Below are 15599 nucleotides of genomic sequence, written 5' to 3' on the forward strand. Positions count from 1 at the left end.
GTTGACAAGCGATAAGCAACAGGCATCGCTGAAAAACACAGGAAACAAAAAAGGCAAAATAAAAGGTATGAGGAAAGCTCAAAGAAAGAAAAAAAATACAATACAACTTATTTTTTGTTTAGCCCAAAATCACACAAGGAGTGCAGTAATGGGCTTTAACAAGCCCTCCCTCTTGACAGCCCCCCAGCCTTGACTCTCTAAGAAGACAAGAAAAAAAAAAACCCCAGTAGGGAAAAAATGGAAGAAACCGCAGGAAAGGCAATTCACAGAGAGACCCCTTTTCAGGTAGGCTGGCCATGCAGTGGGTGTCAAAAACAAAAGACAAAAGGGGGGTCAATACAATACACAGAACAAATCCTCAATACAGTGTAAAATTAAAAATTTTAGAAGTACGTAACAGAATTTCACAGCAGATGATATCACAGAATATGATTTTTGATTTGTTTAGGGTCCTGGAGACCTCAGCCATTAAGCTGCCTCTCCCATTTGGCCGTTCAATGGCTGAAATAGCGCTAATCCGATGAAAGGACCCCTCTTTCCCATGATTCCTGCAATCCGCCATCAGGGATGACTTTACCTTAGGCAGGCAAAACAACTTGGCAGGTGGGCACCAAGTGCCACATTTGAGTACCGAGAAGAGAAACAGAATAGCTGAGGGTTAGTAACAAATTATAACAATCATGTGACTTATGTTTTAGTGCTAACGACTAACAACAGAGACGCAGTCTGTAAAGTTAATCAGCAGCTCTAGTCAGGGTGTGCTTAGCTGAAGTTGTGAGATTTAAAAGCTGAGACTGAAGGGGCATCTCTTAAAGTAGCAGGCAGACCAGTCCACAGTTTAAGGGGGTCCTGTAACTAGAAGCTTGACCTCTCACTGTTATTTTATTAATCCTTGGAATCCTAAGCAGGCCGCCATCTTGAGATCTTAATGTGGGTTTGTAAGTCATGATAAGTTCAGACAAGTAAGTCGGACCTCGGCCATTTCTGTTTCTGTTTGGGGATCGTTGTGCACAACTGAGCTGCGGCCACAGAACTAACTGCTCTGCGGAGGATTCATTCGTCATAATGAAAGTATCTGGTGAATAGACTTCGTAGTAACGAGATTTCTATAGACTCGCATCATATGGGTAAGCTGTCGGGACCATAAAAATACTTCGTTGTAATGAAAATTTCATTGTAAAGATATTCGTTGTAATGGAATTTTACTTGTATTCTATTACAATTTATATTTATCTGAAGTCGGTACATTTTTATCATCTCCAGTAACCAGATAATCGCTTCTGACTCCATAGCGTTGTTGGTGTGTCACCCACTGGACGTTACCTGAGTGCTTGGCTCTCAGAGTTTAAGATTCCTTCTGTTCAGTTAGGATGGCCAAGTCTGATAGTCCACTCCAGAATGTGCTCATCTGGGTCATCTCTCCTCTTGCAGCAAAGAGACGTGCTATTTATTGTATCTGGAAGGAGCTTCAGAAAATAGTAAAGGACTCTGCTGCAAGGCCTCCATCTTGCCTAATCGTAAATGTCTTACTACTCAAAAAAACTAACACACGAGGTGTAGGAATCGGTCTTCAAATGTCACTGCCGAGAGTGTGGCAGTAGGTTTTTATTCACTTGTGAACACTCAAGAATGTGCAAGATAGTATTAATTTTAATAGTTGTATTGATGCTGCATTTATTTAAACAGTAAAATCAATTTCATACGTTATTTTAACCAAAGTTAACACAATACATACTGGTTAGGCCTCACCTGGGGTACTGTGTGCAGTTTTGGTCTCCATAAAAACATAGCAGCACTAGAGAAGGTTGCTGTGGAAAAGGAGTTGTAGTGGACTCTACACTGTCATCTTCCAGACGGTGTTCAGAAGCCATTAAGGTGGATAACAGAATGTCAGGTTATATAGCGCCTTGATGTGTGCAGTACAAGTCACAGGAGGTTCTGCTCAAGCTTTATAACACACTGGTGAGGCCTCATCTGGAGTCCTGTGTGCGGTTTTGGTCTCCAGGCTACAAAAAGGACATAACAGCACAAGAGAAGGTCCAGTGAAGAGCAACTAGGCTGAGTGCAGGGCGACAGGGGATGAGTTATGAGGGAAGGTTTAAAGAGCTGAGCCTTAAGGAGACGAAGAGGAGACCTGACTGAGGTGTGCAAAATGATGAAGGGAGTTAGTACAGTGGACTCGACACCAGCAACTGCCAGGCAAAGTGTAGAGAAGCCATTTAGATGGTCAGGTTATATAGCGCCTTGATGTGCGCAGTACAAGTCACAGGAGGTTCTGTTCAAGCTTTATAACACACTGGTGAGGCCTCATCTGGAGTCCTGTGTGCGGTTTGGGTCTCCATTGAGAAGGACCTGGGAGTCATAGACAATACACAATGGGAGGTCTGAAGATCGAGAGTCCACCTTATTAGAAGGATTTTGGAGTCATAGTGGACTCTAAGCTATCAACTTCCAGACAGTGCTCAAAAGCCATGAAGAAGGCTCACAGAATGTCAGGTTATATAGCGCCTTGATGTGTGGAGTACAAGTCACAGGAGGTTCTGCTCAAGCTTTATAACACACTGGTGAGGCCTCATCTGGTGTCCTGTGTGTAGTTTTGGTCTCCAGGCTACAAAAAGGACATAGCAGCACCAGAGAAGGTCCAGAGAATAACAACTAAGCTGTTTCCAGGGCTACAGGGGATGAATTATGAGGAAAAAATCAAGGACTTGAGCCTTTTAACCATTTAATGTAAATAAATGTAAAGAATTACACATAGAAAGTAAAAATGCGAAGGTCGAATACAAAATGGGAGGTCTGAATATCGAGAGTCCACCTTATGAGAAGGATTTAGGAGTCGCAGTGGACTCAACACTATCATCTACCTGACAGTATTCAGAAGCCATTAAGGTGGATAACAGACTGTCAGGTTATATAGCGCCTTGATGTGCGCAGTACAAGTCACAGGAGGTTCTGCTCAGCTTTATAACACACTGGTGAGGCCTCATCTGGAGTCCTGGGGGCAGTTTGGGGTACCAGGCTACAAAAAGGACATAACAGCATCAGAGAAGAGCAACTAGGCTGAGTCCAGGGCTACAGGGGATGAATTATGAGGAAAGGTTTAAAGAGCTGAGCCTTAAGGAGACGAAGAGGAGACCTGACTGAGGTGTGCAAAATGATGAAGGGAATTAGTGCAGTGGACTCGACACCAGCAACTGCCAGACAAAGTGTAGAGAAGCCATTTAGAAGGTCAGGTTTATATAGCGCCTTGATGTGCGCAGTACAAGTCACAGGAGGTTCTGCTCAAGATTTATAGCACACTGGTGAGGCCTCATTTGGAGTCCTGGGTGCAGGTTTAGTGTCCAATCTATTAGAAAAGACATAGCAGCACAAGAAGAAGTCCAGTGAAGAGCGACTAGGCTGAGTCCAGGGCAACAGGAGATGAGTTATGAGGAAAAATGAAAAGATCTGAGCCTTAAGGAGATGACGAGGACACCTGAGTGAAGTGTTTGAAATGATGAAAGGAATTAGTGCAGTGGATCAAGATGGTGACTTTAAAATGAGCTCATCAAGAACACACGACATCGCTGGAAACTTAAGGGTGAATTTCGCACAAACATTAGGAAGTTTTTCTTTATGCAGAGAACCACAGACAGATGGAATAAGTGACCAAGTAGTGTGGCGGAGAGGAGGACTTGATGGACTTTCAAAACTCGACTTGATGTTATTTTAATTAAGTGGACAGGACTGGCCAGCTTTGTTGAGCTGAATGGCCTGTTGTCATCCAGATTGTTCAAATGTTCTAACTCTATAAGCCAAGCTAATGGGACACCAGATCTCATTGACGTTTTGATGAGCCACACTGCGTAGAATAAAACGCACACTTTTTTTGTTTTTTATGGTAAGACATTTTCTTGTACATTTTTTCTAACCTTCTTAAGATACCTAATCAAAGAAGTGTTGCTTTAGTAATAAATTTATTTGAAACAAAAGGCAGCAGCCGCACATTTCCTTACTTCTGGTTTTGTTTTTATATCTGATTGCCGTGCCTAAAATGCAGCATTGACCGTAAGGAATGAACTCTTTAAGATAAACAAAGGAATGCCGTCGTCCTGTATTTGGATGTTTTGAATTCCTGTCCTTTCTCAAGTGTAGCACAGGTTTATCGGAGTATAAACACCAAAACGAAGTTATGATCACAATGTCCGGTATCCATTTTAATAGTTCACTGGTTATGTAAGCCGGCTCGAAATAGACTTGATACTTTATGCTCCGTTTGTGTTAAAATGCCATTTAACTTTAATAATGTCTGCTGATTTCTAATGGATTGTAGAAGTCTGTCATTGGTTATTCTGGCCTTTAACAACTTGTCAATGCTGCCATTTTATTTTTGGATCTTTGGTTGATAAAGGCCTGCTATTCAATCCTAGCACGGTATTAGCAAATGAGGTATGAAGAGTTTTGAAAGAAGTTCACCCTTTAAACTCGGCCCCTTTGTTTTGGACCAAACCGGAATGAAGATGAAAAAAAAAACCAAAATGCATATTGCAAACAAAAACCATTCATTTCCTCATTAGCGTATATCGCTTTGTCGTTGAAATGCCGAGTTTCATTACCTGATGTAGCGTTGGAATGTTTTTCTGTCTTCCCTCAAAGATGGCGAATTATAACAGCACAACACCTGGCCCCCTGCCTCATGTCTTTCTCGAAATTCACTTCTGTATAATTTGATGGACTGATTGTTATCTACTAGACGAGGGGGCTCTTTCAGCTTCCAAATGACATCTCATCCCACTTTTTGTTTTCCAATTTCAATTTTTTTTTTTTTTTTACTTGTATACAAATTATGGGGAAGGTATTGCAATCGTCCAAAAATTCGATTACGGGATTTTGATGAATCTCAATGTTTTAGACCTCCTTGAGTCTGATGTACTTTCTCGTGGGACAAGTACTGTAATCATCCAAAAATTCGATGTTGAGATTTTAAAGAATATCGATGTTTTAGACCTCCCAGAGTCGGATTTACTTTCTCGTAGGAAAAGTATTGTAATCGTCCAAATATTTGACCCCGATGTTGATGAACCTCAACGTTTTAGATCTCCCTGAGTCTGATGTACGTTCTTGTGGAAAAATATTGTAATCGTCCAAAAATTTGACCTCGATGTTGATGAATCTCGATGTTTTAGACCTCCTTGAGTCTGATGTACTTTCTCGTAGGAAAAGTATTGTAATCATCCAAAAATTTGACCTCGATGTTGATGAACCTCAACATTTTAGATCTCCCTGAGTCTGATGTACGTTCTCATAGGACAAGTACTGTAATCATCCAAAAAATTGATGTTGAGATTTTGATGAATCTCGATGTTTTAGACCTCCCAGAGTCTGATTTACTTTCTTGTAGGAAAAGTATTGTAATCGTCCAAAGATTTGATGTCGAGATTTTGATGAATCTCGATGTTTTAGACCTCCCAGAGTCGGATTTACTTTCTCGTGGAAAAATATTGTAATCGCCCATAAATTTGATTTTGAGGAGTCTCGATGTTTTAGACTTTCCTGAGTCCGGAAATACAATATTTGGAATTATGTCTGTGTCTCTGTCTGTGTGTATAAACACGATAACGTGAGTACACTTTCACTCAAGTCAACCAAATTTTGCATACAAGTATTGGGTACAAAACATACATTTCTATCAACTTTTGAGCTATTTTCCGCTAACCGGAAGTGGTGTTTTACCTCAAACATTTCCTTTAAAAATATTAAAAATGTGGTCATTTCACATCATATTATGGTAGACCACCACATTCTAAGCATTTTTTGTCGCTTTGCATTTTTTCGAAAAATGACCGTGTTTTGAGCTAATTGCAATTTTGCACTTGACGTTCAAAGGGTAATACAGTGATACCTTGAGATACGAGTTTAATTTGCTCGTAAGTCAAAATGCTCGTATCTCAAATCAGTTTTCTCCATTGAAATTAATTGAAATGAGATTAATTCGTGCCAGCCCCTTAAAAACCACCCCAATTTTTAAAAATGTTTTGAACATAAGAAAAATGTATTTATAATGAACAAATATTGTATACAAACAAAATAAAACCTAATACATAAAAGAGAATCTAAAGAAATAAACTGATGTTGGCGGAGCCGATTAGCGGATTGTATAAATTTTTTTCTTTCGCTTCACTTTTGCTTAACTTCATTTTCTTCTTCACTAGTTTTTTTTTTTTTTCTTTTTTTGCCATGCTTCGTCACTTTCATTCTCAAGGCATTTCAATAGAAACCTGTCCAAGGAGCTTTTAGTCCTCCGTTTCTTTAGAATGTTTCTGAAATGAGTTAGGCGAGTGTCACTAAATAGCGCCACGGCGCGATCAGTTGCAGCAGTTTCAGGGTGTTTCTTTTCTTTTAAGTTTGAAAGTTTTTCCCACATTGCAAACACTTCCGAGCCGTTCACTTTCTGCACACTTTGTTGTGTTGTAGATTTCATTTTAATTGGATATATTTGCCATTTTTGCCCATCGGCCTACACTCAGTAAGGTATAATGACAAAGTGAAAATCTGTTTTCAGAAAGGTTTGCAAAAGTATTAAAAATCTAAATCTGAAATCTCACATCTCTCATGGCATAAGCCATTTTATTACTAATGTTTGTGATGCACCCTTTGTTGGAGTGACACATTCATTGCATTTTATTAATACAAATGTTTGTGATGTGCCATCTGTTGGAATAAACTGCCATGCATATGCCATTTAGTAATACAGTGGATTAAATGTGTTGCATTTGTCATTCTCAATGATGGAGCATCATAACCGTTTGTAGGTTTTTCACAAACTATTGTAACATTTATTGCCACAATTGTTTGCAGTGTACCAACTGTTGGAGTGACAAATGCAGTGCGTATGTCTCTGCTCTATGCCATTTGGTATGACATCCATGAAAGCAGTTTTAGTATTTGTGATGCGCCACTTGTTGGAGTAATAACTGCAATACATTTTATTACCACAAGTGTTTGCGATGCACCAACTGTTGGAGTGACAAATGCAGTGCGTATGTCTCTGCTATATGCCATTTGGTATGACATCCATGAAAGCAGTTTTAGTATTTGTGATGCGCCACTTGTTGGAGTAATAACTGCAATACATTTTATTACCACAAGTGTTTGCGATGCACCAACTGTTGGAGTGACAAATGCAGTGCGTATGTCTCTGCTCTATGCCATTTGGTATGACATCCATGAAAACAGTGCTAATGTTATGCACCATCTGTTGGAGTGACAGCTGCAATGCATTTTATTAGCACAAGTGTTTGTAATGCGCCATCTTTTAGAATGACAGACATAGCAGCTGGATAGACAGACAGACAGACAGTCAGTTATTCTTTTATTAAGGTGGGTCAAGTGTGCAGAAAGTGAAGGGGTCTCAGTAATTTCTGAATCCATTGTATTCTGAATTTAAAGTCATCTTGCATGAAGGTGTCTGTGAAATAAATGTAGAGTAATTCTAACTCCAAAGACTATTGTTCTGATGATCTGAGACCCCAGGATTGATCCCACAGTATTGAAATATTTTGCCATAAGTATAAACCGGACGCTCAGCGTGTCCGTGCATTGGTTAGTGCCGCCACTTCACAGACGAGGCTTTCCTGTGTTTGATTTCCATGCCCAGTGTGGTCTGTGGGGCTCTTGCTTGTCCTCCCCAGGGTTTTTCTCTGGTGGGCTCCTCCGGGGGGTTTTACTTGTTGCTTCCACTTTTTTTTTTTTTTCTTTTTCTCCAAGAAAACAAATCCAGTAGACCTCAGCACAGATCTGGCCGTCTGTGTCTCATTAGAGCTCTAGCCTGTCGTTTGGTGTTGACAGGATTCTCCGTGTTGGTGTCTGGCACAGCCACTTCTTTCTGAAAGAGATTTTTGCATGGATTCGCTTTATTATTGACGTCTGAGCACGCTCTACATGTTGTTTTAATCTGATAATGTTTGTCTTGGAGTTCATGCCTCGTCGTCTGAGCCAGTCTCAACTCTTAAAATTGGAACGTCTTGTAGTTTCTGTTTTATTATTCGTGATGTGCTTGTCGGTGCATTCAGTCAACACGACCCAACATGTACTGGAATGCAGCAAAAATGAAGCCAAATCGGTTTCTCTTTTAATTGTTCTGAATTAGTCATGGACTCTGTTTGGAGCGCTTGTGGCGGTGGTGACACTCTTCATGATTTATTCGATGCTTTTCTCTTTGCCTGCTTTTTCACTCTATTTAAGCTCTCTGAAACTTTCAGGATTATCCTGTCGCTGCACTACTGCAGCGTCCACCCCGCCAACCTGAGAGCCATTGGCTGGGCTGTGTCCTGTAGGATCGTTTAAAGAATGTGATGAGGTGACCAAAAACACAAACTGGCAGATACCGAGAAGAAGTGACAATCAGGATAGTCATTGCTCCAGTGGGCAAGAAACTGGAGCAGCACTGGAAGCAACTGAAGGATATGAGCAGAGGGGAGCGTTTGATATCATGTATCTGGACTTTCACAAAGCATTTAATGAGGTGCCACATGAGAGGGTGGGCATCAAACTAAAAGAAGTGGCAGTTCAGGGTGTGGTGTGTAGGTGGGTGCAGAATTGGCACAGATACAGGAAGAAGAGGGTGATGGGGGTGACGAACCTTATGAGACTCGGGTGAAGTTAAGAGTGGTGTCCAGGCTGCTGCTATTGTTAATCTTCTATATGAACGTCTAGGCGTGGAAGTGTGCGAGTCTGTCTGTCCGGCCTGGAAGTGTGAGGTGGAGTCGGGGTAAGGAAACAGAAACTCGCTTAGCCGCTAATACACGAGCGAGGCCAGCATGTCAGCATGAAGGTTGTATATGTGGTGGTGTGCTCGTTCGAATTCGGGCGGCGGTTATATTGTACGCATTCGAATTCGGGCGGCGGTTATATTATGCAGCAATTCGTCGGTTATATTGTACTGCGTTCGAATTCGGGAGGCGGTTATATTGTACACGTTCGGATTTGGGCTGGCCTTTGACCCCGTGTGAGATGTTGACTATCTGTGTACTTTTTTTATTATGAATTTCTTCAACTCTTATGTGTTTCAGTTTCTTTTACCCCTTTGGTTATTGTGTGTCTTATATGTTGGTTTTTATTGTACAGCACTTTGGTCAGTCATATTGTTTTTAAAGTGCTTTATAAATAAATAAATGAATATAATATATAAAAACATTTTTAGTATCATTACAGACTGGTGTTCTGTCTCCTGCAGGTTACCCTAATTAAAAAGAATTTCCCAAGCCAAATAAATGTGTGTCACGTCCCTTGGGCTGATGGGCCGGTGTCTGTCGTTGAATAGCCCTCTCGTTATGTTTCACAAAGGATCAGGCAAAATAAGTGGGTCGTCCGACTGAACACAAACAGAAGATTAGATAACCGAGTGAACCACGTAGAGGACTGTTTGCCAGGCCCCAATGCCTGTTGTTCGTCACCCAAATTACTGCCAGCCCCCAGTAGTCCCACTACTATGGTGAATTGTTCTTTTTCTTCTGCGTAGGGAAGAGAAAGTGCCCTGCCTCGTCCAAATTGTGTGAATCATAATTTGAAATGGTGCAACGGAGGGCTTAAGTGAAGGAAAAAATGTCTTTGTCCCAAACATTGTGGAGGGCACTGTATGTACTGTGACAATAATTGAGTCCAGACATCATAAAAAAGGGTTTGGGGCAGCCACCCGTATAATAGCCCTGGCTTTTCAAGTAACAGAGACGTTCACCAGACTGAGTCCAAAATAGAACTGATTCATTGTAAGTAAGATGGCCGTTTTAAAGACCCGCATAGGAAGTGACGTCATCAAAAGGGGCGGAGACGGAAGTGGCGTTGTCAACGGGGCCGGAAAAACTGGAAGTGACATCGCCTGGGCCAGAAGTGATGTTTCTCAAAGGGGGCAAAAAAAACTGGAAGTGATGTCATCTGGCCCGGATGTGACATCATCAAATTGGGCAAAAAAAAAAAAATGGAAGTACTGTTCACTGCGCCAGAAGTGTCGTCATCAAAGGGGGCAGAAAAACTGGAAAACTCAAAGGGGCAAAAAGTGAGTGGCGTCGTCCAAGGGGCAAAAAAACTGGAAATGATGTTGTCTGGGCCGGAAGTGATGTCATCAAAGTGGGCAAAAAAAAAATGGAAGTACTGTTGACTGGGCCAGAAGTGACGTCGTCAACGGGGGCAATAAAACTGGAAGTGACATCGTCAAAGGGGGCAAAAAAACTGGAAGTGACGTTGTCCAAGGGGGCAAAAAAAAAAACTGGAAGTGATGTCGTCTGGGCAGGAAGTGATGTCATCAAAGTGGGCAAAAGAAAATGGAAGTACTGTTGACTGGGCCAAAAGTGACGTCGTCAAAGGGGGCAAAAAAACTGGAAATGACGTCGTCTGAGCTGGAAGTGATGTTATCAAAGGGGGCAAAAAAAAACTGGAAGTGATGTCGTCTGGCCCGGAAGTGACGTTCTCAAAGGGGGCAAAAAAAAACTGGAAGTGAGGTCGTCAAAGGGGGCGAAAAAATGGAAGTAATGTTGACTGGGCCAGAAGTGATGTTCTCAAAGGGGGCAATAAAACTGGAAGTGACGTCGTCAAAGGGGGCAAAAAAACTGAAAGTGACGTCGTCAAAGGGGGCAAAAAAAAAAACTGGAAGTGATGTCATCTGGCCCGGAAGTGATGTCTTCAAAAGGTGCAAAAAAACTGGAAGTTGACCGCTTCAGAGGCGTCGGAACCTTGCAGGATTTCCCGGGAAAGGTCTGCAGGGAACTGAGAGAGACAGTCGGTGGACCCCGCCGCCCCCTGGTCGGATGTGTTATTACAATTATTTAAGCCCTTTAGCTGCCTCCTACTCACACGTGTGTGCCCTTAATGCCTTTCTGTATGATCAGTTCATCTTTCTGGCTGTCAGAAATGTAGGTGAACATTAAAAACATTCCATTACCTTATAGCTTATGGGGGTCACAACAGAATCTTCCATGTTATGTATGTGAGCGCTAACTGCTGTTTAAATGTAAATGTTTATTTACCATTAACATGAACTCAACAGGTTTTGCTCTCACAGTCGGTTCAATCATTTCCACTCTTGTTGTTTTTTTTTGTGTCACCATCAGTTAGTTACTTTGCTCATCCCAGCCTGCCTCTCCCGAAGTACCAAGCTGCTTCTCTATCCACGTTCAGGGATTACTTTGGGGTGTAAGGGCAAGTAAGAATTATTTGGGTGGCATACTGGAGAGATGAGCAACTCAGAAATCCTTAAGCTTTCCTCCCAGTGAACCCATTTAAATTATAAGGCCTGTCTGACTTGTGTGTTTGATTAACGACGTAACAATTTCTATTTCTTAGTCTCTTCTACCTTTTTGTTTTTTAACTTGTGTTGGAGTGATTTGTGACAGATGGGTATCAGCAAGAGTGACAGTGAAGGTCTACAGGATGGTAGTGAGACCAGCTATGTCATATGGGCTGGAGACGATGGCACCGGAGACAGAGCTGGAGGTGACAGAGATAAAGATGTTCAGATTTGCATTGGGTGTGACGAGGATGAACAGGATTAGAAACGAGGACATTAGAGGGTCAGCTCAGGTGGGACGGGTGGGAGACAAAGTCAGAGAGGTGGTGAGATTGGGTTGGTTTGGAGAGATGCTGGGTATATTGGGAGAAGGGTGCTAAGGATAGAGCTGCCAAGGAAGATGACATGCAGGTGATGGGGGTGACAGAGCAAGATGACGAGGACAGGAAGAGATGGAGCAGGATGATCCGCTATGGTGACCCCTAATGGGAGTAGCCGAAAGAAGAAGAGGATTGAATTTATCTAAAGCATGTAACATTCCATACAATCAAGTCAAACTTAACGAAACTAAATGGAATCCAATTGGCTCTTCTACCTTTAATGTTTGTCTGTGCACGTGGAGGTAGAAAATTGTTAATATTCCCTTCAGATGGATTTGCTTTGCTGTGTTTTATTTGAACTGAATCTGCCACTTCTTTTGAAATCCAAAGTTTCTGGTTTAATTAAGACTTTTTTTTTTCCTTTTCTGTGTTTCTCCTTGTTTTACAGCCCTTTTTCCAGCTGATAAAGTTGCGAAAGCTTGGACTTAGTGACAATGAGATTCAGCGACTTCCTCCAGAAATAGCCAACTTCATGCAGCTAGTAGAACTTGACGTATCCCGCAACGGTGAGTGAAAAGTCATTGAAAGTGTTTTGGGGGAAATGACTTGTTTGATATTGTCTCATTAATCTCGGGTTCAAAAGAATTGTCACATGTAGGCAGTACAGCCACATTTGTAACTTGCACTTTTCCCCCTAGTAGTGACAGTGGTACAATACCAATGGTAGACAATGGATATAACGGCATACGTCAAGTGCTGCCTTCGATGATACGTAGAAGGCGGCCTGATTAGACCAACCTTATTAAACACAAGGGCCTGAGTCGCCTCAAAAGCCTCCATATTGTAACCTTTGTAGTTAGCCAATGAAAGGGGTCATTTTGCTTGACTTCTCACTACATCCATAATGGCTAACACGGCCCAACACCCTAGTACTAATCCCAAGGGGAAATTCAGATGCATGCAGCAGCAGAAACATTAACGCCAATGGGACAGACAGACAGACAGACGCAGAGGGAGACGGTGAAAAGTCCACGAAACAGAACCGTCTTATGTAGTTTTTTCCGTGTGTTGCCACTCTGTAATTTGAGAGGATTCAGTCTGGCAATGTGGTGCAGCCTCAGTTTGTGACACAACTAAAGACATGAGCATGAAATGATGGTTGTCAATTTCAAACTGTGTTTCCTCGATGTGCTCCTTCATCTGAACCAATGTCAGCCTGAACAAACTGACTGATCAAAGATCCACTGACAGCTTGCCCTAAGGTCGACTGTCAGATAACACGCTCAGCTACTTTGACCACCTTGACTGGACCCTCAGAAGGAATCATCAGACCTCCTTTGTTCTTTAATGTGAGCGAGTGGTAGCTTTGATCATATGACGCCGGTACAGCATCTGTAACCAAACTAGCACGGCACACGTCACAGGACAGCTTTCTCCAAATCCCGTCTAAATCCCACTGCTTCCCGAGGTGGGAAACCTTCAGAGTTTGAGAAATGTTCACAGCTAACAACAATCTACATAGTCAGTGACTAAATACGTTTAGCCAAAACGTTGTTTGGATGGTCACTTGAGCTCATAAATGCATAGCTTTGCTAGCTTAGCATGGCGTAGCTAAAGTTAAGATTAAAAAACGGGATTTTCAAATGGCCAAATATAACCAAAACAATTGTTCAGCCTTGCCTATGAAATGTAATCCCCCGGGATCTGGTTTGGAGCGTCCAGCGGTTTGTAATCCCAAGCAGCACATTATCCACTACTTCACTCAACAGCAGTGCCACTCGCAATATGGCGGCGACGGTGACATACGATGCTGCTGCTCATGCGGCGTCTAGTAACTCTATGTCTGTGGTCTTCACTGCTCGTTGCTCACAAACCAATTCAGTTAAATGCTTTCTCGCGATATACTGGCGAAGTTTATTTTGAATTTTGTGCACAATATACCTTTATGTCTGTCTGTCTCTCTGTGTCCGTCTCTGTCTGCCTATCTGAGAGAGACACAGACAGACAGACGAGCATAAACGCACAGTATAGTGTGCCCAAAATTCAAAATAGAAAGCATTTAACTGAATTGGTTTGTTAGCAACGAGCAGGAAAGACCCCCAGAGGCGCTTCTTAGCACACCGGGGTGGGATGCGCCTGTGGCTTAAAGTGCTCCAAGACGGCGCCTCACAGAGGGGATTTTTCAAGATGGCGTCCAGTTTTGCCACCATCCTCTTTTCCATGGTGTCCAGTTGTTCAGGTTTTCTTGACAAGGTTTGTTCAGGCGTTGTGATGATGTTTGAGGTCGTATTTATGCAGAAATATAGACAATTTGAAAGGGTTCACAAACATTCAAGCACAACTGTATCTGCCAAATATGAAGAATAATAATCTCCAGATTATACCAGAAAGAAATTGGGAATCGATTGAAGGTCTTGGTTTATTCCTTCTATCTTGCAAAACATAACGTAACCAACTCAGGCAGGCATGTTTTTTTTTTTTTTTGCTTTTTAAATATAGAAAATGTGCAGAGCCTGTGAGTGAGCAATTAAATTGCTTCCATTGCCACAAGCCTTGAGCAAACATTTACAAAGAAGTGGCTCCTGGTAAAATAGTTCAGATTTTTATGCAGAAGAGCTGTTCAGTGGGCCTTCCAGTTGCACTCGGGGCTCCATTTGACGAGACGACATGATTATTTTCTTGCTTCGTGGTCCTCAACAATGTTTTAATTTACATGAGAGAGCCGTTGATATACCAATCCATAGAAGTGAAGAAGGAGCTGAGCCAGAAGGTGAATCGCTTGGATTTGCAAGTCGATTTACGTCGCTGCCCTCGCCCACAGTCATGAGCTTTGAATGAGATTGTGGGCACAAGCAGCCAAAATGAGCTTCCTCCGCAGGGTGGCTGGACTCTCCCTTAAAGACAGGATGAGAGGCACAAACAGGAGTACAGTCGCGGCCAAAGGTGTTGAGAATGACACAGATGGGAATTTTAACCAAGTTTGCTGCCTCAGATCTTAGGACTCCAGAATGTTCTGACGAGCGATCAGATGAACTGCACTGAACTACAAAGTCCCTCTTTGCCATGAAAATGAACTTCATCCCATTTTGTGTCAGCCCTGTCACAAAAAGGACCTTCTGACGTCATTTCAGTGATCCTCTCGTTAACTCGAGTGAGACGAGGACAAGGCTGGAGGTCACTCTGTCAGGCTGATTGAGTTACAATAGCGAGGTGAAGAAAGCGTCAGGGTGCCCAAGAAAGTCGCAGCAAGCGCCAGGAGCGTCTCCTAAAGCTGAATCGGCTGCGGGCACCACCAGGGCAGAGCTGGCTCAGGAATGGTAGCAGGCAGGTGTGAGTGAGGCGAAGACTTTTAGAGGATGGCCTGGTGGGTGTCAGGAAGGGCAGCAAAGAAGCCATCAGGGACAGACTGATATTCTGGGATTGGACTGCTGGGGGAAAAGTCATTGTCTCTGATGAATCCCCTTTCTGATGGTTTGGGGCATCTGGAGAAAAGAAAAGGTGAGCGGCACTGCCATCAGTCCTGTGTCAGGCCAACAGTAAAGCATCCTGAGGCCATTCAAGGCAGTGCAGGGCTCACTCACAATTTGGCCTAAGAACACAGCCAGGAATAAAGAATGGGACCCAAACATCCTTGGAGAGCAACTTCTGCCATCCATCCAAGAACAGTCTGGTGACCAACATGACAGAGGACTGGGCCATAAGTGGCTCGGGGATCAAAACATCGACAATTGGGGTCCATGGCCAGGAAAGTCCCCACATCTCTAATCCCATTGAGAACTTGTGGTCAAGAGGCAGGTGGACAAACACAAACCCATCAGTTTTTGATGATGCAAGAATGGGCAGCTGCCATCAGTCAGGGTTTGGCCCAGAAGTTGATTGCCAGCCTGCCCGGGCGATGTGCAGAGGTCTTGAAAAGGACAGAAGAGCCAACGCTGCCAATATGGACTCTTTCCAAAAACTTCATGTCATTGTCAATAAAAGCCTTTGAATCTTCTGAACTGCTTGTCATTCTACTTCAG

The 15599-nt window shown here is 42.7% G+C and overlaps 1 protein-coding gene across 1 annotated transcript in view; it reads left to right on the plus strand.

Annotated features, from left to right (window-relative positions):
* The window catches only part of lrrc1 (leucine rich repeat containing 1), a 137452-nt gene that overhangs the window by 30456 nt on the left and 91397 nt on the right, over window positions 1–15599 (plus strand). Inside the window, exon 2 of the mRNA XM_039737823.1 lies at window positions 12029–12146. Coding sequence (XP_039593757.1) covers window positions 12029–12146 — 118 coding nt within the window. The remainder of the gene's footprint in view (window positions 1–12028; window positions 12147–15599) is intronic.

Source organism: Polypterus senegalus, chromosome 16 (genome assembly GCF_016835505.1).
Source record: "Polypterus senegalus isolate Bchr_013 chromosome 16, ASM1683550v1, whole genome shotgun sequence".
In the NCBI taxonomy this organism is placed as follows: Eukaryota; Metazoa; Chordata; class Cladistia; order Polypteriformes; family Polypteridae; genus Polypterus; species Polypterus senegalus.